The sequence below is a fragment of the Besnoitia besnoiti genome, chromosome X (genome assembly GCF_002563875.1).
Source record: "Besnoitia besnoiti strain Bb-Ger1 chromosome X, whole genome shotgun sequence".
Classification (NCBI taxonomy): Eukaryota; Apicomplexa; class Conoidasida; order Eucoccidiorida; family Sarcocystidae; genus Besnoitia; species Besnoitia besnoiti.
In genome coordinates, this window is record NC_042365.1 from 1,901,750 (window position 1) to 1,924,189 (window position 22,440).

Consider the following 22,440-nt stretch of genomic DNA (forward strand, 5'->3'; position numbering starts at 1 on the left):
AATGCACACAGCTAGCAGCACCGGTGGATCTGATTTCTGCCCTAGTCGTTTGTGCGGCCTTTCAGGTCGTGAAACCGCGCTACTGCAGCTTTCTGAGGACGGCTGACGCCCTTCCACCGCGGTTGCAAGCAGAATTCCCAATGTCTGTCGACTTCAGCGACGTAAGCGCAACGCAAAGACCGTGTGTCTTGTGTGCGCTGCACAGAGCCTGCGGCACACCGGTGGAAACTGGTCCCCCAATCAAGGCGGACTAAGGCGAGGCTGGTGTTGGGAGTCTTTTTTTCTTCAGCGTCCCTCTCTCTCGACGTTTACGTGACCAGGCTTCGTCGGTAGCGTGACGCTGTGTCTTCCGCCTCTGCTGAGTAACCGCTGTAGAGAAGACACGAATACGGCTAGACGACTCACCGGATTGCGGAGCCACTCCGTTCCTCCGGACCGGAGTCACACCGTATGAAACTGCGAACCCGCGGCGCCAGTGCGTGCCCAGGCGGTATCTTTTCTCTTTGTGAAGGAAGGGGCATTGGCGATGTCTTCGGACTCGCGTGCGCGGGAAGGGGAGGGAAGGAGATGGAGACACTCGCGCGCCAGGGCTGCAGCTGAAGGCGCCATACCGATGGTGCTAGCAAATGGAAGACGGACTTCCACAAAGAGTCCGAGCGTGTGACGCCATTCATGCTCCTCGCTAGCCTTCGAAACGCGTGTTGTAGAGAGTTGCTTAGTCGCACGAGTCGATGGACTGAAGCGAGGAAGCAAGTGACACTTAGCGGGTCAGCCGGAGCTACGAGGAGACGCGTGTGGCCTCCTGTGTTATTGGTCGCAGTACGCCTCTTCGGACGCCTCCTCGCCTCGTTTCTCGGTGATGGAACGCCACGAGTTGAACGAGAGTACGCGGGAGGAGGTGGAGGGCCTTCCTGCGCCGATACCCGACCCGCTGGCTCCGCCCCTCGAAATTGAGGCCTCATACGAGGAGACAGCCCCGGCGGAGTCTTCGGCCCCCGCCGATAGTTTGCGTCTGCCGCAGCTCGAAGATCTTCCTGCGCCGCCGACCAGTCTCTCCTCGCCTCAATTCGAGGACCTGAAGAACTTCTTCGCGAACTCCGAAACGCTCCAAAAGCTGCCCAGCAAGTGCCTGGAGAAGACGCAGGAGCTGTTCAACGAACCCTCTGTGCGGCAACTGCGCGAAGAGCTCTACCTGGCGCTGCCTGACAAAGTGAAGGAAGTCCACGCGGAAATTACGGATGCCTACGGAACTGGAGGCGTCATCAAACTCATTGAGATCGCTTGCAGGCTCTGTAAGCAAACCACGAGAAGGGGCAGGGGGGGGGGGGACCACGGGACATGATATGGGTCGCGACGCACACGATGACGACTTGAGTGCGGTGCTGTGACGCGCGAGGGATATCTGCACGGAGGCGACGCGCTCTTCTTAGACGGCGGCAGCGGCGTTTCCGCTTCCACAGTCACCTGCTACAAACGTGGCGCAGCATGAGCCCTGAGCGCACGCACCTTTTGCGCAGGTCCGCCTGCATCTCGTTGGTAGTCCAAAGAACTTCTCTGCTCGGGGGTCACGCTTCACATTGCATACGCGTGCTGCAAGGCCCTTCTCTCGCGCGGCCGCCGTCCCAGGGCGCCCACCTCGAGGCTGAGCATGGATTTACGGAGCGCCATGCATGTCGGATTCGGTTTGTTTCGTCTCGCTCTGCTGTTGCGCTCCCTGCAGCGATTCCCGTGGTGCGCCAGCTGGCACAGAAGCTCGTCGACTGGTGCCGGTGGCTGGCAGACCACCGCGAGGAGATTGCAAGCTCCGTGGCAGGCGGCTACCTCGCCGTCCGGAATATCATCCTGCAGGTGAGGAGCGGAGCTGCCACTAGAGCCGTCGGCTCTTCGGTGCCCACGTGGCGCCGCGTGGTGCCTGGCTCTTGCGTCGGTGTTCAACAAGCGACGCGTTCCCTGCGCTCGCGTTGAAGAAGATCTTGTCGAGCGTGGAAGGGGGGGGGTGGAAAGCTTCGGCGAACAACGTGCATGGCGAGCGAGCCCCGCGGCCGTGGTCTGTGTGGCGCGAGGGCCACAGGCCCCCTGGAGTGCATCCTGTCGACTCTGGGATTGCCCTTCTCGCAGGGTAGAGTCGACAGGAGCCGTCATTCCGGTGAGGGATGCGTGAGCGCGGTGTCGTGTGCGCGTTGGGTGCTGATGATGGCGGCTTTAAAGCTCATAGTCGATGAGTTGCAACTCATTTTTCTGCGCGGGGTGTATAGCTTCAGTACCGCCTGATGACGGAGATCATGAGAAACGCGCAAACGCTGAACTTGCTCAACCTCGAGAAGCACGACGTACCGTACCCCTTCTCGCCGGCGGCTTCGGAAGGCTTTGGCATCTCTCTTCTGGAAACCGCGAGCCAGCCGCCAGCGTCCTACGGGTTTCCCTCCTCCGGATGCGCGTTCGAGTCGCGAACTTCGACTGCAACGTCCGCCACGAGCAACTACGACGACAGTGCGGAGGGCGCTGCTTCGCCGTCCGCCTCTCTGAAGAGCTCTCAATCTGAGGAGGGTGCGCAGGGCGACTCGCAAGTTCTCCCGCAGGGTGCGGCGTCGCTTGTGCCGTCGTCCGACGCGTCGTCACAGGCTTCCGCCTCAGTGCCTTCGTTCTTTTCCAGTTTTTTCGGCCGGAAGGAGCGCACACCCCCCCAGCGCTGGCTTCGCCGTTCTACACGTCGCAGTACCCGATCGCCTTCCCTGCGGTCTCCGTGATGCCGGTGAACGGAAACGCTCACATTCTCCAGTATAGCGCCAACTCCGCGAACCTGACGATGCTCTCCACAGCGGAGACGACTGTGGGAAGCTACGCGCCGATTCAATACAGGGGCATCCCGCCCTGCGTCAGCTACGGCCCGGCGCTGCTGAAGGACGCGGGCGTTTCTCGGGCGAGTTCGGCGGACGGGGGCAAGAGCGGCCTCCCCCACCAGCGCCTGGGTCACGACGAAGTCTTCAAGCCCCGCGTGGCGCCCCGCCCGACGCGCAAGGGAGCCACCGCCACCAGCATCGTCACGTCGCGAACGAGCGAAAGTCTGGTGATGTTTGACATGATGCCCAACTGATGAGGGGGGGGGGACAGACGCAGAGAGGACGGGCAACGAGAGACCGAGCGTTGAGGAGAGAGGGACGCGCCGACGACAGCGGGGCGCCGCGAGCGGCCTGATGTGATACGCAAGGTGAAGAGGTTGGAGAGAAGCTGAGGCGAGCGTAGGGAGTATTCACCAGCAAACGAGCTTCTTCACGCTGTGGAGGGTGGGAGGGGGGGATGGTCTGTGGAGAGGACGCGGTAGGCTTCCCGTCGAGACCAGCTGGTTTCTCGTCTTGGAGGGGCGGGTACCTCGTAGCACTGTCTGTGGGCGGTTAACGGGGGGGGGGGGGGGATAGGCGGCCCAGGGCGTTGCAGAGAGGGAGCGTTGTCTCTCTTCAGGGTCTTCCTCGTCCGCGTGGAGCGAACATCTCTTTATCGTTCTGTTTATGAGGTTTGCGAGTCTAGATTCAGACAGGTGGCTACAGGGTCTGGGAGTGGAGCGGAGGCATCCATCCATCTCCACGACTCTTAGAATAGCATTCCGTGCGTGAATTCGTGTTTCGAGAGGCAGGCGTTTCTTGCGGCGTGTGCGAGGCAGAAGCGCAGAGGGTTCAGAGGGGAGATGTGTGTCACGCGCGCGCGGCGCTCACACCCGCAGTTCGTCGCAGCAGGATGCGATGCAGGTCTGTCAGCGCGTGCGGAAGAAGATATGCATATGTCATGTTTTCCAAGGCGCAAGCGCTGTAGTATAGGTCCCTAGGTTTCAGTCTTGTTCCGATGTGATGCCCATCTCGCCGTTCTCCCCGTGTCTTTCGCGTCATCGGTGAGCCGCGAATCCCTTGAGAAAAAGAGAGAGGGTCGTTGGGCTCCTGCGGTGGTGCCGGAAGCCCCGCGATCAGGCGACGTCCAAGTGTGTGAACGGAGTGCCGGTCCCAGGCCTGCGTGGAGGTAGGAAGACAGCGAGGCTGCCGAAGATGGGTACTGAGTGGGTGAGTGTGTTTTGGCAGTTGAAGAGCCGCGCGGAATTTGCGGACATCGTTTTGGCTCTGTGTTTTAGATAGTGTGGGGGATTCACTGCGAGGCGAGGGGGGATGAGAGCAGACGGCCACACTCGGCGCGAGCGTCGCGTTTCTGTTGTTCACGCGCATGAACTGTGTGACAGCCAGCACCCGCGCGTCTGCACCATGGTGGGAACGGAAGCTTCGAAGGCGTGGGAAGAGGCAGCAACCGCCGCAGGAAGGCGGCTGCGGGGCGCCGAGTGATGCGATGAAGTTGCAGGAGTCGTATTCGTTTCTGTCGCCCTTTTGCACAGGGCACTTAGATCAAGCGTCAACTGCGCATTTTGCTTCGGGTCACTAATATTGAATGGAGGGCGGTGGCTTCCCCGTTTTCTGGTCCTCGTGAGTGAAGTGCTGTGGAGGGATCGCTCAAAAAAAAGAACCGTCTAGGCTTCCCAGCTTTCTTGAAAGGCAAAGAGCCTGTGTTCCTGCCGCCACGCGCGCGTGCGACAAACAACGTACGAGCAGGACTTTCAGCTCCTTCCGAGGTCTGCGGAGACGCGCTTGTGCACAACACGCATGCGGATGAGCTGAGAATTGCCTAGCGGCCAGATAAGAATCCGCTACAAATCGCGTACAAATATTTTCGCTATACGCATTACGAGTAAAAATACTAAAACTTTTTTGAATGTATCTGCCTTGCCCGCCTCAGCAATTAATCTTCCTCGAAAACACTTTTCTTCCGGCGGAGGCCTGTATTATAAATTCCAGTAGACTCATGTCCTTGCCGTTTATATAAATCTATTAATGCTTGTCAAGTTCCTTGTATCTAGTTAGCTCATTGCGTACTTAGGATCAGACCAAAAGAGTAATCTTCACGTAGTGATTCGAAAGGCATTGCTGAGGAGGGTATCCGTGTAGAAGCCTAACGCTTCTAATGTAACGCAGATGACCGAGGCTCGTTTATCTTGTGGGGGAGACCCGTATCCGCAAAAGAAAGCTATAGCAAACAGTTGCTGATTCAAAAGGAATAAAGGAAACTTCTAAACCTACGTAACACCAAACTCTCCTCTGGGCAATACAAGCCTCTCGGGGATCTCCCGTTGCTGTTTTGAGTGTATGTGATGGGCGCCGCGCAGTGACGAACTCGTTTCCTACGGCGACAGAGAGAGCAGCCTGAGCTGTTTCTGTCGTCGCGTCATGCTGCATATTTTCTGAGGCGACTGCAAATGGGACGAGATTAAGCAACTACAAAACCTCGCGAGCCAGTGACAGAAAAACGCTACATTTTACGAACGGGCACTCCGCGAAACGACCAACGCATCAACTTTGCATTACCGCACAGATGAACTAGACCAGGAGGGACAGATGCGGCATCACTAGCAGAGAGAAAAGGAGATGACAGTTACGTTTTTAAGTATCAACTTGAACTGTTGATAAACCACAATGATACTCCAAGTCACGCAGTACCGGCCTTTATCCCAGCACATACACCATACTGGATCATCAGGAATTTCAGATAAACATATATACATATATGTATACATACAAAAATGAATATATAAATGTATATATTTATATGTATATATTATATAGCATACGAAAACGTGCGCAGGTACATGTGCGATCTCGCGGGGGGAGATCTAGTCCCTTATTTAGCCTTTTTCTTAGCCCTCGTTGCCGTCTCATTCTTGCTCTGCCCAACTGACTGTTTCGCGTAACGTGCCTCCCTAGTCGCGATATCTCGCAGTGGCAGACATGGACATCGCGCCTCAAAAACAACAGGAGCAGTCAAATGGGCACTCCGGAGTGTCTCCTCCCTTTCCTGAAAAACGACACGAAATGAGACAAGCAGGATTGAGCGAATCGTCTGCACGCGTGTCCCAAGCGACAGCCACCTGCTCATACCGACAGGCGCGCCAATATATACACATACGTATACATATACACACGATATACATGTACATATATATATATATATATATAAACGTATAATAGATATATACATGTAATATATATACATATATGTTGATCTGCTGGTTCCGATTTATCCTCACCACTTATTATTAGTCTTGTAAGAGACTCCGGGGCGGCGAACTGAGGTCAGATCTCACCTATGCCGAGTTCTTCTTCTGTGTAGATGCGCAGGCCGTCGGCCGTGCGTCGGACTGCGGGTTGGTTGAGTCTCATGTCCTCGTCGAACGTTTGAGGTCTTCTCTTTTTCTTCCCTTTTTTTTTCGCTCCTTCTGCCATCTTTCCTTTTGCGCCGTCCTTGGCAGTCTCTTTGCCCTTCTTTCCTCCACCCATGAGATCTGCGAAAAGGTCGTCGATCTCCTTCCGCGAGTCTTGAGGGCAACCCCCACTCGCTTCCGCGACAGGCTCTTCCTCTTTGGTCTCCTGGCGTCTCTTCTTTTTCTTCTTTCGCTCAGCCTCTCCCGCGCCGAAAGCCGGAGGTCTGCCCACGTGAGCCGGGAGTGCATGCGCTTTACGCACTGCGGCCCAGGGCCTGCACACAGAGGACGCGCACGGCTTAGACCAAGCGGTCGCTGAAGAAGACGCACGGGGGACAGACAGAGCCCGTGCCTTCCTTTGTTCCTCTCTGTCCTTCGACAGAGCAGAGACAGGAAAGGCTGAGGGTGCCTGCGAGCGAGGAGACGCTGCGCGAGCGTCGCCGGGAACAGCTGCTCTTCTTTTCTTCTTCGCCGCGCTCGAATCCCCCCCTCTGTGCCGCCTCCTCTTGCAGGCCTCACGGCCTCCACCGGGCGAGCTTCCGCCGCCCTCCATGTCTCGCAGTCTCCAGCAGGGTCACTTTCCTCACAGAAGGGAAAAGGACTTGGTAAAGGGTCGTGAGAACCCCCTTGGCGGATCTCGACTGCGGCAAGCGAAAGAGGAGAGAGACGGCGAGCCCGAAACAAAAAGGCGGGGGGAGCAGGTAGGACGAAGGCGGCGCAGAGAGGGAGAGGGGAGTGAAGGAGAGGAGGGCAGCGAAGAACTGCGAAAAACGAACGAGACCGAAAATCAGAGGAATCTCATGTGCAGATGCTCTCGCTTCTGGCTCCATGTCGGACCACACCGAACAGGCGCCCCTGGCGGGAGAAAAAGAAGACCCAGGCTCGTCAGAAACAGAATGAGAAGACCAAGCGCAATTGAGAGATTGGGCTCAATCTCTGGAGCTGATGTCTCTTTTCTCTCAAGGCTGGGAACGCAGAAGAAAAAGAGCCCGCTTCTCGTGTCACGCGTTTACTTCTCGAGATTCGAGCGCATGCGTTGTTTCTCCGTTTCGGTCGTCGTCCTCTCGAAAGGCTTCTTCTCCCCTGTGTCTGCTTTTTCCTTTTCCTCTTTGACTCTAGGAGACTTCTTTTCTGTCTTGTACGTCGTCAAAGTAGACCGAAGAGCCCTGGCTTTTGAGGGGGAGGGGAGTCTGTCTCTGTGCTTGTGTGTCTCACTCGCTTCCTCTCTTGCGTTCGCGCGTTGAAATCTGAGTCATCTCGGGCTTTGTTTGGGGTGAACTGGGGTCTTTTTTCTCCGTTTTGCCTGCTCGTCTAAAACACGCAAGACAAATTGTCGCAGCGTTTTCGCCTACATCCTTCGTTCGCCTCTTCAATCGATTTTTTTCGAATGGCAGCCTGCTGGATCTTCTTCGCGTTAGGCTCTCCGTCTGCGGCTTCAATTTGAAGATCTCCCGCAGAAAAGTTTGCTCTCCCTTCGCGCCTCCGCCGCAGTTGCCCTCTACCTTCGTTTCCCTGACTGTCTGATGGCCCCGGATTTTTCTGTCGAGCTTACCCGTCCTATCCAGCCGAGTGTTTTTTACATGGAGTAGTGAGCGGCAAGTAGAGACGCGTTTGCCTGCGGGGGAAAACAAAGAGAGATGAGAGGAGGCAACGCACTGAGTGAAGACTGCGGCTGATGGCAGTAGAAGGCTCAGCGTGAGATGTGTGCGGCGTCGCTGTTCTCTGCGAAAGGAGGTCCGAGGGGAGCGCGGGGCGATGTTCTCTGCAATCCTTGAGTAAGAATGTTTGTCTGACCGAGCCATCTCTGTATGAGTAAAGCCGCGCCCCTTTTTTTTCAGAGAAGAGGCGACACTCACAGAGCGGGCCTAGATCTCTGGTCCGTCTTCTTCCGGTCTCTCCGCTTTCTCGCGTCTGTTCATCGCACTCGTTCTCTCGCGGCGGGGGAAATTCGTTTTCCGTGTCTGTCTTTGTTTCTGAGCTTCCGGCGTGTCTCTGGAGTTTTCTTTTGGCCTGTCGTCTTATTCTAGTCTTCGTCTTCTTTCCTGTTTCGCTGTAGTCCCCCGCTACTTCTCGCGCGCCCAGCACAATGAAGGGAGGAGCGACAGGAAGACCGGAGGGCGAGACCTTGCCGGTCGCTCCCCAGTCGTCTTCCGCTGAGGCTGGCGACGCGTCGCCTGCGGCGCCCGCCTCTCCACCCCCACTTGGAGAGCGAGGCGAGGGGAGTGGCTTTTCTGTCGACCCGCTCGCGCTGATTCACGCCAGCCTGAACAAGAAGTCTCCGTCCTTCTCTGCCCCGTCGTCTGGCTCGCCTTCGTGCCACCTGGAGCACGTTCGCGGCGAGGAGGCGCTCGTCTTCCCCGATCTGAACTGCTACCTGCCAGCTGGACTCCCCTCTGGCCTCGAGAGTCGCCGCAAAGAGTCGTTCTCGCTCGCGGACATCTTTCTGCTGCTCTCCACTCCCAAGGAGCTCTACACATACAGCCACATCACGCAGAAGGGTCACAGGTACATCAACGTTTTGGAGCGCTCTAAGATCATTGCTTTCTTCGAGTCCCTCGCATCGTCCTCGTCTCCGAGCAAGCTCGCCGCCGCCGCGTCGGCTGTCGCGCCCCTGGGAGGCGGCGGCGCCGGCGCCGTTGTCGCGCGGCTCGAGGAGAAGGCGCGCTTGCCCGGGAGTGTGTTCTCTTCTTCGCTGGAGGACGCCTCTGTCTCGCGCGCGCAGACGCTTTTCGTGCTGGATGCCTCCAGGCCTGTCAATCTGCCTGGATTGCTCGACGGCAGCCGCGGCAGGCTGCTTGACGGCGAGGAAGGCGGCGAGGACGAAGGCTCGCTGCCCGCCTGGGGCCGGAGGGAGAAGAACTTCATATCCGACGAGCGCCTGGAGAAGGTCATGCCGCAGACCTGGACCGACGTCGACACTCGCCAGGTCGCCTTATATGCGAAGAACGCCGTCCACGCCTACGATGAGGCGAGGCGGAGGAAGCGCGGCGAGGGTCATGCGGGGGAGGGGGGTGAGAAGAAGCTGAAGGTGAGCGAGCAGGGGGAGCGGGAGGACGGAGAGCAGGAAAAGGAAGAGAAAGCCGAGCAGCGCATGCGAGAGGCGCTGGCGTCTCTCGCGTTTGCTCGCCTCGAACGCCCGCTGGTGCAGCGGTGCAGCGCGGTTCAGCTTGCGGGCTTTTCGTTCGAGTCGATCCTGCAGAAGTTCCGCGAAGTCGAGAAGGAGAGAGTTGCAGGAAGGTCGCTGGCGGTCTTCTCGCACTTGCCAAAGAAAGACGGCTCCCATCCAAGCAGCCGAATGAGACTCGACGGCTCAATCGCGGCGCGCAGACCCGACGCGAGCCGCCCAAGCGGAGCTCCAGGCTGCGCGCGCAGAGAAGCCGAGACAAAGTCCTCAAGTAAGAATCTGGGGAAATTATGCATGCATGCGTCCGTCCTTCCCACGTTCGTTGGGGACCACGTGGAGGCGTTGTGCTGGTGTGCTGCTCCTTGCCGCTGCAGCCTCGGTCGCTGCTGCGCCCTCTCAGCGTGCTCACGGCCTGCGGTGCTCACGTCTCCTCTGCGTGTCTCAAGGAGACTCTTCTTGTTTTCACTGTCTTTCGGTTGTTCTTTCCTTGCCAGATGGGCTCTTCGTCGTTCCTCGTGTTTTGGCTTCTCCTCGGCCGCAGTCTGACTCGCCTGGGCGTTCCTTCCTCCGCCTTGTCGAGGGGGTTAGACTTGCTGCCTCTTCAGCCATTCTTGATTCTTCTCTTTCCGTCCTGCGCGCTAGACGGCCCCTCTGGGGTCTCGCGCACACTCCTGGCTCAGTTGGGCTCGATGGCTGCTTCTGTGTCGCCGCCGCGTCTCCGCGTGTGCCCAGGAATCTGCGTCTTGGAGGAAGTTTACGCGTACCGGAAGAGGAAAGCGATCATCCTCATTCCGCCCGTCACGTCTGTCGGGGGCAGCAGCTCCTCGTCTGCGCTTCTGAATCGCTACAACATCGTCGACCTGCTGGAAAACGGGCAGTTCGTCTTCCCGCAGGAAGCCAAGGAACGCGCAGCCCGAGGTCAGTCGCTGTTCTGCCCCTAGTCTGCGTCGAGATCGCGGAATAACAGACTGGACTGTCGCCGCAGGCCGCGCGACTTCAGGCGGTCGGGGGCCGCCGGGGGCGGGGGGGGGGGGGGGGGGGGGAGGGGGGGGAGGGGGGGAGGGGGCTGGGCAGCGCGAGACGAGGCTGTCTGCCTTCTCGAGAATCGAGAGCCACTGCGCACCTCGACTGTCGCGAGGTGTGTGGTTTCATGCAGACACTTCACTGGAGCAGCACACTTTTCAGGGACAGCAGCGAGCCAGTGGTTTTTTGGGCAGCGAGTGAGCGCCCGTTCGTATCGGCTGGCGACGGATGGCCGCAGCGGATCTCGTGGAGCTTCCCTCGCGAGGTGTCGGCAGCTTCGCTGGCGCTGAGAAATGCACGGGGCACGTCCAATCTCGCGTTTTGTCTGCGTTCCTGCCTTTTGTCTGCGGCTGTGCGTGTACGTGTGTCGCGCTTCCGCGTATTTCGCGTGAATGGCGAGCGGACGTGGAGCAGGGAGTGTCTGATTCGCGGGTTTTCGCGGTGTCTGTCTGCAGAGGGGACGCTCGGCGCAGACCAGGGTCGGCTCGAGGTGCGTCACGAGATTCGCAACAAAGTGTTCAAGTTCATGCTGGTCGAGACGAGCTACGCCGCCAAGTTCACGCCTGAGCAGTGGAAGTGTGTCGTAGCCGTCGTCATCAACGCCGCCTCTGCGTCGTCGCTCAAACTCCACTTCGGCGGCTGGCCATTCCGAGACTGGATCGACCTTTTTCTCAGTTACAAGTACGAGAGAAAAGGCGGGCGCAGCGCCGCGGCAGATGCGCACCCAGGGGCCTGTTGTTGCCTTTCGGCACGCGGGCCTTCGCTCGTACGCCGCTTCAAGGCTTCGAGCTTGACTCCTCAGCGTCTTTCTGTGTTCTGCGGGTGCTCGGTGCCGGCAGGGACTCCAGCCTCAAGAGATTTGCACGCGGAGATCTGCGTAAGAAGTGCAAATGCGGCGGTGCGCGGTTGCCGTTCAAGGCTGCGGCAGCGGGTCATCTCTCGGGGTGCGTGCCGTCTGTGCGTTGCTGTTTCAGGGGCGTCATGTTCGCGTACGAAGAGGACGCCATTCCCCCCGAGGTGTCTAGCCTCAGCGTGAAGGTGAGACGTCTGACAGTCTCGGCGAGAGGCGCTTTCTCTCCGCGTAGCCTCGGGTCCATTCTATGCGCCTCATGCGCCAGAGGTGTTCCGAGGATCGAGTTCGCTGGCTGCTTCCCTGCGGCACGGGGGGTGCGTCTCCCTGCTCTCTCAAGCTTCCAGGTGCCGCGGCTTGCGACTGCGCATCTGCTCAGGTTATTCGTCTGTCGCGTTCTCATCGCTACAACGACGCGGCCGCAGCTTCGGACTTTTGGGCCACACTGGAGGAGTTCCTTCTCCAGCCGCGCCGGCTCTGTCTGGCGTTTGATCGGCGGCTCGACGCCGCTCTAAACAGAGACAACGGCGCCCTAAAGCCGGGTGCGTCCTCAGGCTTCGCTTCCTCGCGAGGCCTAGGCGACGCGCAGAGGGTGCCTGGAGCCTCAGGAAGCGCCTACGGCGCAGGCGCCGGGGAGGCGTTGCACCCTGCGCATCAACACCACTTCGCCCACCACCCGCATTCAGGGGTAGGGACGCCCCTTCATGGGCACCCAGGCCCGGGAATCCCCGGGGGAGGGTACCACCGCGCCCAGCAGGCGGTGCACTACGGTCAGCGTTAACGTAACTCTCGAGCCGCTGCCGGCGGATGGAGTGGCGGGGAGACTGGAACTCGTGGCAGGTGCCTTCTTAAGTGTGCGATGAATATGCTCACCGAACCGCCGCTTGGAAGCATTTTTTTCTGTAATGTATAAACATCCGCCACACGTCGCTCAGTCGCTACCAAAACTAAAGCAAAGAGTGCGACGCACTGACCCTCGTTTCTGGGGCATAAGGAGGCGGCGGCGACAGCAAGCGGTGCCGCAGGCCTCTGTTTTCTGGCGTGACATACAGCAACGCAAGATAGAAGCGAGGAGCGTTCACAGACAGAGCGAGCGAAAGAATGCCGTATGCTGGCGGGAGTCGTGACTTCTCGATGCGTGTATAAGTAGATGGGTACGCACAGCCTGCCACAGGTCAGATAACGACTCTCCCGGAACACGCTTGTAGGCACGCGCAAATTTCCGTGTTCCCGGGCGGCCTAAGTGAGTGCCAGCACGCGGATATTGCGTATCATGGTCACGTAACACGACGGTCCGACGCACTGGACTGAGTTGGCTCGCTGACAGGCCGCGCTGGGCGGCAGACCGACTCTGAAAGACGCACAGACTGTCACTTTCATGGACGCATAAAGGAGGTGGGGAAGGAGAATGTCTTCCGCAGTGCGTCTGTCGTGAGGATCTTCAACTTGCTTCCAGAAGCAAGCTGCCGAAGCGCGGAGCCGCTGCTTTTTTAGTAACGTCGAGGGTGCTGAGAGGAACATTTAGATATACTTGCTCACGCGAGACTCTGCGCCTCCGGCTCATAAGCCACAGCTCGGTGCCGCTATCGATCGAATCCGAGTTCCGAGTTTACGTCGCATCCTGACACAACAGCTCACGAGGCGCATAGTCAAAGCTTCACTTCCGCGGAGTTAAAGGCGATCCGCGGCACTGCTCCCGTTTGACGGGAAAATCGAGTACATGCGTGCCTGCGTATCGTGGTTGGTATTTTCAATCCCTGGCTAGACTGGAATTACTATAGATGAGTTTGCTCAAACTTTTCAGATAGTCTCTGGTAGCGTAACTGCGTTCGTTCATGAGCGCTGCCGCAGACTTGAATCCAGCTGAACCTGACACAGTTACCAAGGCGAGACACACAGTTTGTATCCGCCACCAGGCGTGACCGAGTACGAGTTGCAGGGGTCTTTTAGACTCTCTGGAGCTTGTGCATTAGGCTTGTCTCCCTGAAGCACTGATTTTGTGGACCTTTGAAAAAGACGCAGGAAATTGCTGGGAGCTGCCCTCCGTTCCCTCACGCCACACAGCAGCTCGCTGATGAACAAAAGAGGACGTACCCGTGAGTAAAAGATCCCCACCAACTCGAGGCAAGCGCGAGGGCGCCCCGCGGAAGCGTTAAGCTCGGCGCTCCGTTGTCCGCTGCGAAAGCCGTTATAGAACCGCAAACTTCCTCACCGCAAGAAAAGCCACGTTTCCTTCGCCAGACACAGGCGCCACCACCACTGCCGACGACGTCACGCTCCGCATATCTCGCGGCTCTCCAGCTCCAGGGGCTGTCGTATGTGCGCCTATCTGTGAACTGCTGTCTCCTCCGAACTGACTGCTCGCCGCGTTGTCGCCGTCAGCGTGCCCTTCACTCGCTTCAGCGTGCGGTAATGCGTCGAGCGCGGCATCACACGAGACATCTCGGCCGAACTCACTCAGGAGGAAGGGGCCTGCGGCTGCCTCAGGGCTCACTGCGAAGACTGGCAACACAGTGGCGCAGCGCGCCAGCGGCCCGTGTGAGTTTCCGGCGGGCTCCCTCGCCGAGAGACCTTCGCCGCTGGCGGCACGCTTCGTTCGAGGCCCCATAAGCGCAGCAGGCCTCTCGCCTAGGTCCGCGCCGGTTGACTCCTCGCCTTCGCTGAGACTCCAGTCGCTCTCCGTGCAAGCCTCGCAGGGGCTTTCGCTGTCAGCACTGTCGGCGGCCGCCCCGAGCAGCGAATCAGCCCAGAGGCAGTCTGCGTCTGCGGGCGCGGAGGGTCGCGCGCGCTGGCACACGCGCGGGACATTCTCTAGGCCCCCCCCTGGCGCCTCGTCCGCGCCTGGCTGTCGCCTCTGGTGTTTCCGTTCGAAAGAGAGGAACCACGGAGCCAGAGCGCGGGTCTCCGCGCAGGAGGCGACCTTGGCCGAACCTCCAGCGCTCTCCACCCTGCGCGCCTCCGCCTTCGCGCTGCCTGCACGGACGATCTCGAGAAAGGGAACTGACCCCACAGCATCTGCGCTGGGCGCCTGGCAAAGACCCGCGGGAGAGCCCACGTCCGCGACCGAGAGAGCAAGGAAGCGCGGAGAAACGTGAATTGGGCACCTGCGGATCGCCCTCGCGAGACTGGCGCCCTCCCGATTTCGGATGGGCAGCCCCAGCGACTTGAGCTGGAGGTAGACCTGCAGGTCCTGCCAGGTGAAAGGCCGGCTCTCTGCAAACTGGGAAACACGCGATGAGGCTCCATCCTCGAACGGAGGCGCGCTCCGTCTTCGCCCCGGAGCTCCTCCCTCCTGCGTCGCCTCTTCTTCAGCGGGTCCCTGCTGGGGGTCGCAGGCCTGTTTGCATTTTGGAATTCTTCCTCGGGGCGGTGAGCCGCCTTCGCGCGCAGCACAAGGCGTGTGACCTGGTGTCTCAGAGGCGGAGGCCCCTCTCCTACGCTTTGAGTCTCTGCAGCCGCTCGCTTTGACTTGCTCGCTGTCGAGTGCAGACGGCAGGGGGCGCTCGTCGCCAGCTGCTTCAGCCAATGCTTGGCGCTGCTGCAGACAGTCGGACTGGCTGGTTGTCGGCGGCTCAGTGCGCCTTTCCAGCAGGAGGAAGAGGAGGTCGAACACGGTGAGTTGCCGGGCGGTCTCCGCGTCGAAAAGGACCAAAGTCGACGCCTCCGCGCGGTTGGAGTCACCCGACAGGAGGAAAAAGGCCTCCTCCGTGGTCAGGACCAACAGCGGCAAGGATCGCCGCTCAGCACACGCGCACGCGGGCGAGGCGGCAGCGGCCTGGTCTGGGTGCGGCGCCCACGGAGGGGGGGAGGAGGGCGACGCGGGAGAGGAACGCAACGACGACGAAGTAGAGCAAAGCTCCGCGGGCTCGTCGACGGCACGAGACGCGTCGGGAGCTCCGTCGTTCCCTGAGGGAAGCGGCGGAGTCGCCTTACGCGTCGCGTTCAAGGGCCCCTGGCGCAAAGGCGGGTGATGAGGACAGAGAGACAACGCAGCGTGGATGCCGGTGCTGCTCCACCGTCTGCCTTTGAAATAGATCAAAACTACGGCCCCCGCTGGACTCCTGAGCGAAGAAGGAAGGATGCCAGGCGACAGCCACAAACCGAGCCCGGCGCTTCTCTTCCGCGACCCCCCCCCTTGCCGATGCAGATGCTCGCCGACGCGCCTCAGCGCGTCGTAGACCTCCGCCAGCGATACAGGCGAATCTGAGCGGGCATGGCGATCAGCAGACGCGGACGACGTCGAGCCCATACAAGAGGACTCAGACGCCCGGGGGGAGGACGACGAATCCCCCGGCATCGTGCGAGCGTCACCTGGCGCGCGATCAGCCTGAATTCGAAGGGCGACGGGAGAGTGCTGCGCAGCTCGCGGGAGTGCAGTCAATGATGGGCAGGACCCAGCATCTGAAAAAAGAAGGCCCTGGGCTGCCAGCCTCTCCGAGGGCTAGTAGTCGAGTAGAGAGGTCGCTGCTGGTACGCCGGCGCGGCCCGTGGCTCGCATGCAGACAGCGCGCGCAGCTGCTGCCAGGGCGGAGACAAATCGGGCTTGTAGCAAAGAAATACGAAGGCTACCACGGCGAGGGATTCACTTGGAGCCACTTCAGCAGCCGACTTCAACTACTGGTGGCTCGAAGCTCCGACGACTTGAAGCACGGGTCGCATGTCGATAGATCCTGTCGCCGATACCCATGCCTGCATCTGCAGTGTGCATGCGGTAGCAACGTGTGCGCGAGACATGCCCTCGCAGCGCTGCTGAGTCTTGACAACACAAACGCGCTGTACACCTTTTCCGTCCTCCACTTCCATCGTCGAATCAAGAGAAACTCCGCTATGTTTCCGGGGAGTTTCTGCGATAGTGGTCACGCGGCTCTGCGGTGCTGCACCGCCGATGCGCCTCCGTGCCTCGTGCAGGCACAGTCTCCCGCCGTTCGGGCCTGCACAACAGGTCAGCGGATCTCGCAGCCTCCATGCGGGTGCATGGGTGCCAACTCAACTAATCCTTTCTCCATCCTCAGCTTTTTCGTCTACTGCCCTGGTTTGTCTCAGCGTCTTCGGTCTGCATCCAGCACCTGCCTGATTCCGCGTCAGCCGGCAGCGCAGGCGACGCAGCTCGTGATCACTGGTCACTGGCGATTTTAGCGCGTCTCCTCTTCTGAAAAGCCTGTAATCGTGCCATCCCTTCGTCTGTCCCGTCCCTCACGCTGCAGCCCGTTACCGCCTCAATCGCGTGCTGCGGCTGCATGCTCTTTACCGCGCTTGCGTGTCCCTGGTATACGGCGCCGCACGGGCCTCGACTTCCAGGAGGCCCTCGGCCGCGTCCGGTGAACCGCAAGGGAGTCCTTTTGCTGCTCAGTGCTGCGGAGCTCTTGCTGCGTGCTCCTGAAAGAGACTAACTTTCGAGGCGAGGCGAAATCGCTTTTCCAGCTTCGTGGCGTCGTCGCCTTCCTTGCCTTCGAGTTGGGGGGGGGCGGGGACGGGGGCGGGGGCCCAGCGGGGAGGACAATGAGCTCCCGCGCTTCACCATGGGGTCGCCGCGCCTGCGCACGGTCACTCTGCCCTTTCCCCGTTCGGAGCGCCTTGCTTCGCAGGGGCTCATTGTCTTGACTCGCCGGAGCTGTCCTCTCTTCTCTAGCCCTCTGCGTGCTCCACAGACTTCGGTGCGTGCGTGGAGGCTGCCGGCCTGGTCGCGACGGCCGTCTCCTTTTGTTGGCGTCTTGACTGCCGCCCTGTGTCTCGTCTGCGCCGACGTGCTTGCGCTGACCCTTACTCCGCTAGGCGGCTCGCGAGTGCAGCCTGCCTTGCTGCGGCAGAGAGACAGCGCGAGTCGAGCCCGTCTCAGCTCACCGGCTGCCCCGAGCGTACCTCCTCCGCTGCCGTCTGCTTCGTTTCCTCGTGCAGCTGCGCCTCGCTCTGCCGGCTCAACACGGCCGTACGCAAGCTCGCGAGTTCCCCGGGTGCGCCTCTTGGACGGCGGGCGCGGTATATTTGGGGGGCAAAGCACGCAGAAGAAGCCCTGTGCCCCTGCGACCGAGTCTTTCTCTCAAAGTGGACGAACTCGCAAGGGTCACCTTGCCGCCGTACTGCCTCCCCGAGCGAGCTCTCCGCAGGGCTCGCCCTCGTCTCGATGCCTGTCGTCCTCGGGCTCGCCTCGTCCCTCGCTATCGGGTCGTTGTCCCGCCTTCTTCCTCTCGGCGCCTAGTCGACGCTTTTCAGCGGAGCAGCCGCCAGAGAGAAGAGGACAGAGCGCCGAGCGCGTGCGACGGCACGAAGGAAGCAGAAAGCCTTCCGCTGCCTCCGTCGCTCTCCATGGCATCTTAGCGTGCGGAGGCGTGGGATCTCGGTTCGGCGGCAGCATCCCGAAACAGTTTGTTCCACTCTTTCGCGGCCAAACAGCGGCTCAGATCTCCTTCGAAAAGATCCGAGCCCACCTGACGCGCTGGATAGCGGCGGCGTCAGGGAAAGATGAGCAGGCGGACGAGGCAGCAGCCGAGCCTTTGAGAGGTGGGGAAGAGGCTGCTCGCCACGAGGGAGGCGCGAGGTTCCTTGTCGTCGTGGCGGACAGAGAATGGCACGATTCAGTTATGACGACAGCCGCTGGCACACACAGAGAGCGCGTCGATGCGTCTCGCCCCGCTGGAAGCACCTCTGACGCGGCTAGAACTAGGGCGTCCACGACCGCGGATGCCCCGGATCCGGGCGATATCTCTTCGCGCTCTTCAGCGGGCAGCAGTGCCGGCTCCACACCGCGGGCGGAGACAGCGACAGGAGACTCAAAGATACCAGTCGACGTTCTCTTCGCGCCAATCGGGTCCGAACGCTGGGAGTCGGTGTGGCACGGAGTCAAGTGCCTGGCGTATGGCTTGTTAGCAACGGAGGTGCTGAACGAAGGCCAACCGGAATCCGCGCCGGCTTCTGCGGCGACGACATGCGGAGCACAGACGACGGCAGACGACGAAGGGACCCAGAAACTCACCGGGGGCTCGCCGGAAGCAATATCGCGGACAGCCCGCTTCAGACCTTTTTCCAAGATCTCTAACTATGTCGCATCCCACATACGATATGCATGCACCCAATTTTTTCCACGCAAAAAAGCAGACACTCTGAACGTGAGAGGGGCGCTTGGGAGGGCGGACGCGCAAGGAGAGACAGCCCTCGAAAGCGCGCGTGCTGCAGCCCAAATGGCTGCCTTTCAAGCTGAAGAGGCTCAGTCCTTGCTGAGACGTCTCGCCGCGGTGGGAAGAAACGAAGATCTCGTTATGATACACGATGCCGCGAGGCCGTGCGTCAGGGAGGAGGACCTCGAAGGCGTAAGCGCCGACGCCATCCGATCTGGGGCTGCGGTTCTTGCTATCCCTGCCGTATCGACCATCAAACTAGCCGCTGCACCGCGGCATCCCGCTGACGACTCAAACGGCTTCTTCGTCCAGAGAACTCTTCCACGTCACCTTCTGTGGGAGGCACAGACACCCCAGGTAAGGCTTCTCGCTTCCTTGGCAACTGATCGGGAAGCGAACGAGCGTGCGACGCGCACTGTCTTTTTGTATCATCGAGCAGTGGAACGAAAGGCGACTAGGCTTCCCAGAGGTCCGTGCCGGTAGGGCGTGCTGGCGGTCACAGATCCCGGGGCGAGAGTCAGAGCCGCGGAGCGTACCGGGGAGTCCGCCGGAAGGCTTTTCCCAGGCCCTTCTTACGATCTTACTAGAGCAATGCTTGCGCCTACAGAGATCGAGCATTGTTGCGGCTTGTCAACTGTAGGTGGGGGAACGGAGGGGGGGGTGGGGGGGGGGAGGGGGCGGAGTCACGTGGGGTAAATTAGTTTTTTCCTGGGTTAGGGCGCAGCTCCGCATCGGACGCAGTTGAGCGCGTTCCGTTTCCGACATGACCACTGCGTGTGGAGATGCGTCTTGACTGCGTACCTTAGTCTGCGATGACGCTGACGCGTGACCAGTAGCTGTGTCTTCTTGCTGGCGTATGAGCTGAAGCACCAGTGCACATAACATTAGGCATGCCATTTCCAGCAAGAGACCAGGCCACCGGCGGGTAACCGAAGACAAACGCACTGTGCAGATAGCGTTGACATGGAGAGTCTCAGGTTTCAAACTCAGGGCGCTCGGTGTGTTCCGTTGCTACCCCACAACGTTGCCACTGCCGCGTATGTAGGGGATTGAAACCTGCAGGTTGGTATCCTATTGTGTGCTCAGGTCATCCGTCTTGATCTTCTGCTACGCGGCTATACCGCGTTCTGGAAGCAGTGGGCGGCGGCAAGCTCAAGCGTGCAACAAAAGACACAGAGCTCTGAGTCGACGTGTGAAGGACACCTGCATTCGAGAACATGGACAGGACCGCGGCAGACTATGCCTGCCATCACAGATGACGCGAGCTTGCTGGAATTTCTGTGGAGTGACGAGGGAAAGCCTGACGGCGGTCCGTCTTCCATGGCCTCTGTTCCCCAGTCTGTGGGAGAGGGCGAAGATGCCGTAGAGGTGAAAGTGCGGAAAGGTGATGCAACGAATATCAAGATCACACTGCCAGTGGATTATGCCCTGGCACAGTGTATCCTTAACGGCCGAAGCACGGAAACGCTCGCACAAAGGGAATAGGTGTTGGAGGCGCTGTCGCGTTTTTTTTCTAAACTTTTAAGACCCCTTAAGAGACCTCGAGTCTTGGGTGCAAAGCGGTCCCGTGCTAGTACGAATGAAACGAAAGTGTTCCTTCAGCACAGGTTGCTACAGCGGTGAACCGTAAAAGAGCTCAAGCGATTGCGGTCGTCGTGAAAGGCGTGGCCCAAATGACCTTTTTCGGTGTCAACCTCTGTTTTTTTTATCGTGCCTGGGGTGCTTGCAACAAATGTCGCACCATGAAGGCAGAGACAGAGACGGTGACTTCCCGGCTGAACTCTGACTTATCACACCAGCTGGGGATCATAGAATACTAGGTTGTACGATTGAGCGTGGACTTTCGCGTTTGAACCCACTTGCGTGCAATGGGCAACCCAGCGCTCAAATACTACGGCAGCACAACACGGTGCCCAATCTTCTCGATAGCTGAGAAGAAACGACTAAACGCCTCCGCCCCTCAAGGCCTGGACGCTGACATAGAGACTGGCAACGTACTCTGTACACAGCCTCCGGCTCTACGGCTGCAACAGTGACGTCGTGCTTTTGCGCCCCGCGGCACCGAAACGGGTATACGAATACTGCAAAATATTTCTGACTTCTCGTTGTTCCACCGGAGCGCGACAAACGTTGCTGCCGTTCGGTTACAGGCCCACCGCTGTATTAAGCTATTCTTAAAAGTACAGTTGCCATCCTCGCCAATCAGAAAAGATGCTGCGTTGCCACATGGGCAATCGAGTGGCAGTATCGACTTCAGCCGATACGCGTAACTCATGACAAGCGTCGCCGTCACAGAGTGGCTGCTGCTACAAGTAACTACCAAGTGGTTTCCTGAGTGGGGTCTCCTCACGGTTCTGCGTGACGGACATGAAAATAGATGTGCCTTACCAGCAACAACCTTTCCAGGTTGCTGTGACGATGGCTGTGTTGTACTGCGAGCTCCTAAATACATAGGTGTTGTGAGAGCTCCCAAAAACATGTGAGGCAGCTTACAGCATACAGCCTTTCGGGGGGCGAGCCTCCCAAGCTTCCCACCCAATTGTAGATCCTTATGCGGCACGTGGTTGACTAAACCTCTAGCCGTGGTCCGGGGAAGCCACCCCCAACGAGAAACTGGGACGACATATTCGCGTGCACGTCCGGAGTTGTTGGTATGTCGCTTTACGTTGGGCAAGCAAACCAAACCAAAGGCTGCAATTCAGGGACGTAACGGATAAGAAGATACCACAGGCCAATTAATTATCCCTACGGTTGTTGGAAATGCGGTCACCAAAAAGAAACCTGTTTGTACCACGTATGAGGTATCTGCCCTCGGCACGCCCCACGAAGAGTGCTGTGCCACCCAGCTTCGCTCTGCTGAGTTATTACGCGTACTTCCGTAATTCGATATCTACCCTCTGATCCCTTTCGGATGCATCGAAACCAAAGTATGACATCGTCAAGTAGTCGCCGCGGCGGACCCTCTCTTCTGCTGTACCTTGCCACCCGATTGTCAGCCATGCCTGGATAGTGAGCGTTCCCTTGGCGTCGTCCGGCACAAAAACGTGGTATTTCAGCGTGCGTTGCTGGTTGTACGCTTGCGCAACGGGATACTCCGCCCGCGACACTACCTCTTCCCACGTGTCAGCTTTGGTGGTGTCAGACACCTGGACAGTCAAGAATGACTTGTCAGGCAGCGAATCCGGGAGTGGGCTCAAAATGACCTTGCCGTAAACGCTGTTCGCCTCCACACCGGGCAAGCAGCACAGAGTGCTTCCCGTGAGCGCCAAAAGCGCCAGCGCCGTTAGGCAGCTATTCATCTTCAGTCTGCTGACCAAAAATGTCTTCTAGAAAAATCGCTAGAACCTCAAAAACGAGGGGATCGGGTCCGGCAGTGTCGGGCACCCAAGCAAGCGCAGCGACGTCTCCGACAATCCTGGATCGCCTCCGCTATTCCGTGTCTCGTCTCTGCGCTAAATCTGCACATAAAATTCACGTGGCCACCCCACAGAGCAACAGGCAAACATGCAATGAAGAACTTCCCCACCAAGCAGGAAAAAAGTCACTATTCACAGGAATGGAGCACCGCCTTCACCCGCCGGTGGCAGTTCGCTCGCGGGCACGCCTGGGGGACGCCAGGACGACAGCCGTGGCGTCCGCCGGTGCCCGGACCGGGGGGATCGGCCGGAGCTCCCCACTCGCGGCTATGCGGCGAAGTGCCATTTTCACGACGGCTATCCACAGTTAAAACTGGTGGCGGTTAATCAGCGGAGGCAACGCAAGACTGGATATTCTCCGTGATGTGACCAGGAATGAAACGTGTCGGCGAAAGTGCTCCAGTCCCCGTTCTCTAGGCAACATAGCCCTGTGCGGCTACAACGAGGCGTGCGGGCAGTAGTACAGCGCGTGAGGGAGGAGGGGCTGAGGGAGGTAGAGAGCGAGGGCAACTCCCAATTCGCCTCTACAGATAGTGACAAAGCAAACAGAGAGACACACCCGACATAGACTGTTCCACAACAGTCTATGTCGGGTGTGTCTCTCACTAGAAGGTTCTGCATGGTGT

At 59.2% G+C, this 22,440-nt stretch overlaps 6 protein-coding genes across 6 annotated transcripts; 3 read left to right on the top strand and 3 right to left on the bottom strand.

The window, feature by feature from the left end:
- Positions 1–859: 859 nt before the first annotated feature.
- On the top strand, positions 860–3,094 carry BESB_018180 (uncharacterized protein; the record flags this gene model as incomplete). Its single annotated transcript, XM_029360533.1, has 4 exons — positions 860–1,292; positions 1,721–1,848; positions 2,256–2,580; positions 2,622–3,094. 4 exons carry the CDS (start codon positions 860–862, stop codon positions 3,092–3,094), a joined length of 1,359 nt encoding a protein of 452 aa, XP_029216509.1.
- Positions 3,095–5,830: 2,736 nt separating this feature from the next.
- BESB_018190 (uncharacterized protein) lies at positions 5,831–6,842 on the bottom strand (the record flags this gene model as incomplete). Its single annotated transcript, XM_029360534.1, has 2 exons — positions 5,831–5,883; positions 6,173–6,842. 2 exons carry the CDS (start codon positions 6,840–6,842, stop codon positions 5,831–5,833), a joined length of 723 nt encoding a protein of 240 aa, XP_029216510.1.
- A 1,533-nt stretch (positions 6,843–8,375) lies between these two features.
- On the top strand, positions 8,376–12,067 carry BESB_018200 (RNA polymerase II accessory factor CDC73; the record flags this gene model as incomplete). The annotated part of the gene is made up of 5 exons (XM_029360535.1): positions 8,376–9,684; positions 10,146–10,331; positions 10,892–11,117; positions 11,411–11,474; positions 11,666–12,067. 5 exons carry the CDS (start codon positions 8,376–8,378, stop codon positions 12,065–12,067), a joined length of 2,187 nt encoding a protein of 728 aa, XP_029216511.1.
- Positions 12,068–13,474: 1,407 nt separating this feature from the next.
- On the bottom strand, positions 13,475–15,583 carry BESB_018210 (uncharacterized protein; the record flags this gene model as incomplete). Its single annotated transcript, XM_029360536.1, has 1 exon — positions 13,475–15,583. The coding sequence occupies one exon, from the start codon at positions 15,581–15,583 to the stop codon at positions 13,475–13,477; it is 2,109 nt and encodes a 702-aa protein (XP_029216512.1).
- A 1,222-nt stretch (positions 15,584–16,805) lies between these two features.
- Positions 16,806–19,883, top strand: BESB_018220 (uncharacterized protein; the record flags this gene model as incomplete). The annotated part of the gene is made up of 2 exons (XM_029360537.1): positions 16,806–18,755; positions 19,485–19,883. The coding sequence occupies 2 exons, from the start codon at positions 16,806–16,808 to the stop codon at positions 19,881–19,883; spliced, it is 2,349 nt and encodes a 782-aa protein (XP_029216513.1).
- A 1,379-nt stretch (positions 19,884–21,262) lies between these two features.
- BESB_018230 (uncharacterized protein) lies at positions 21,263–21,697 on the bottom strand (the record flags this gene model as incomplete). Its single annotated transcript, XM_029360538.1, has 1 exon — positions 21,263–21,697. The coding sequence occupies one exon, from the start codon at positions 21,695–21,697 to the stop codon at positions 21,263–21,265; it is 435 nt and encodes a 144-aa protein (XP_029216514.1).
- Between the last annotated feature and the right edge of the window lie 743 nt (positions 21,698–22,440).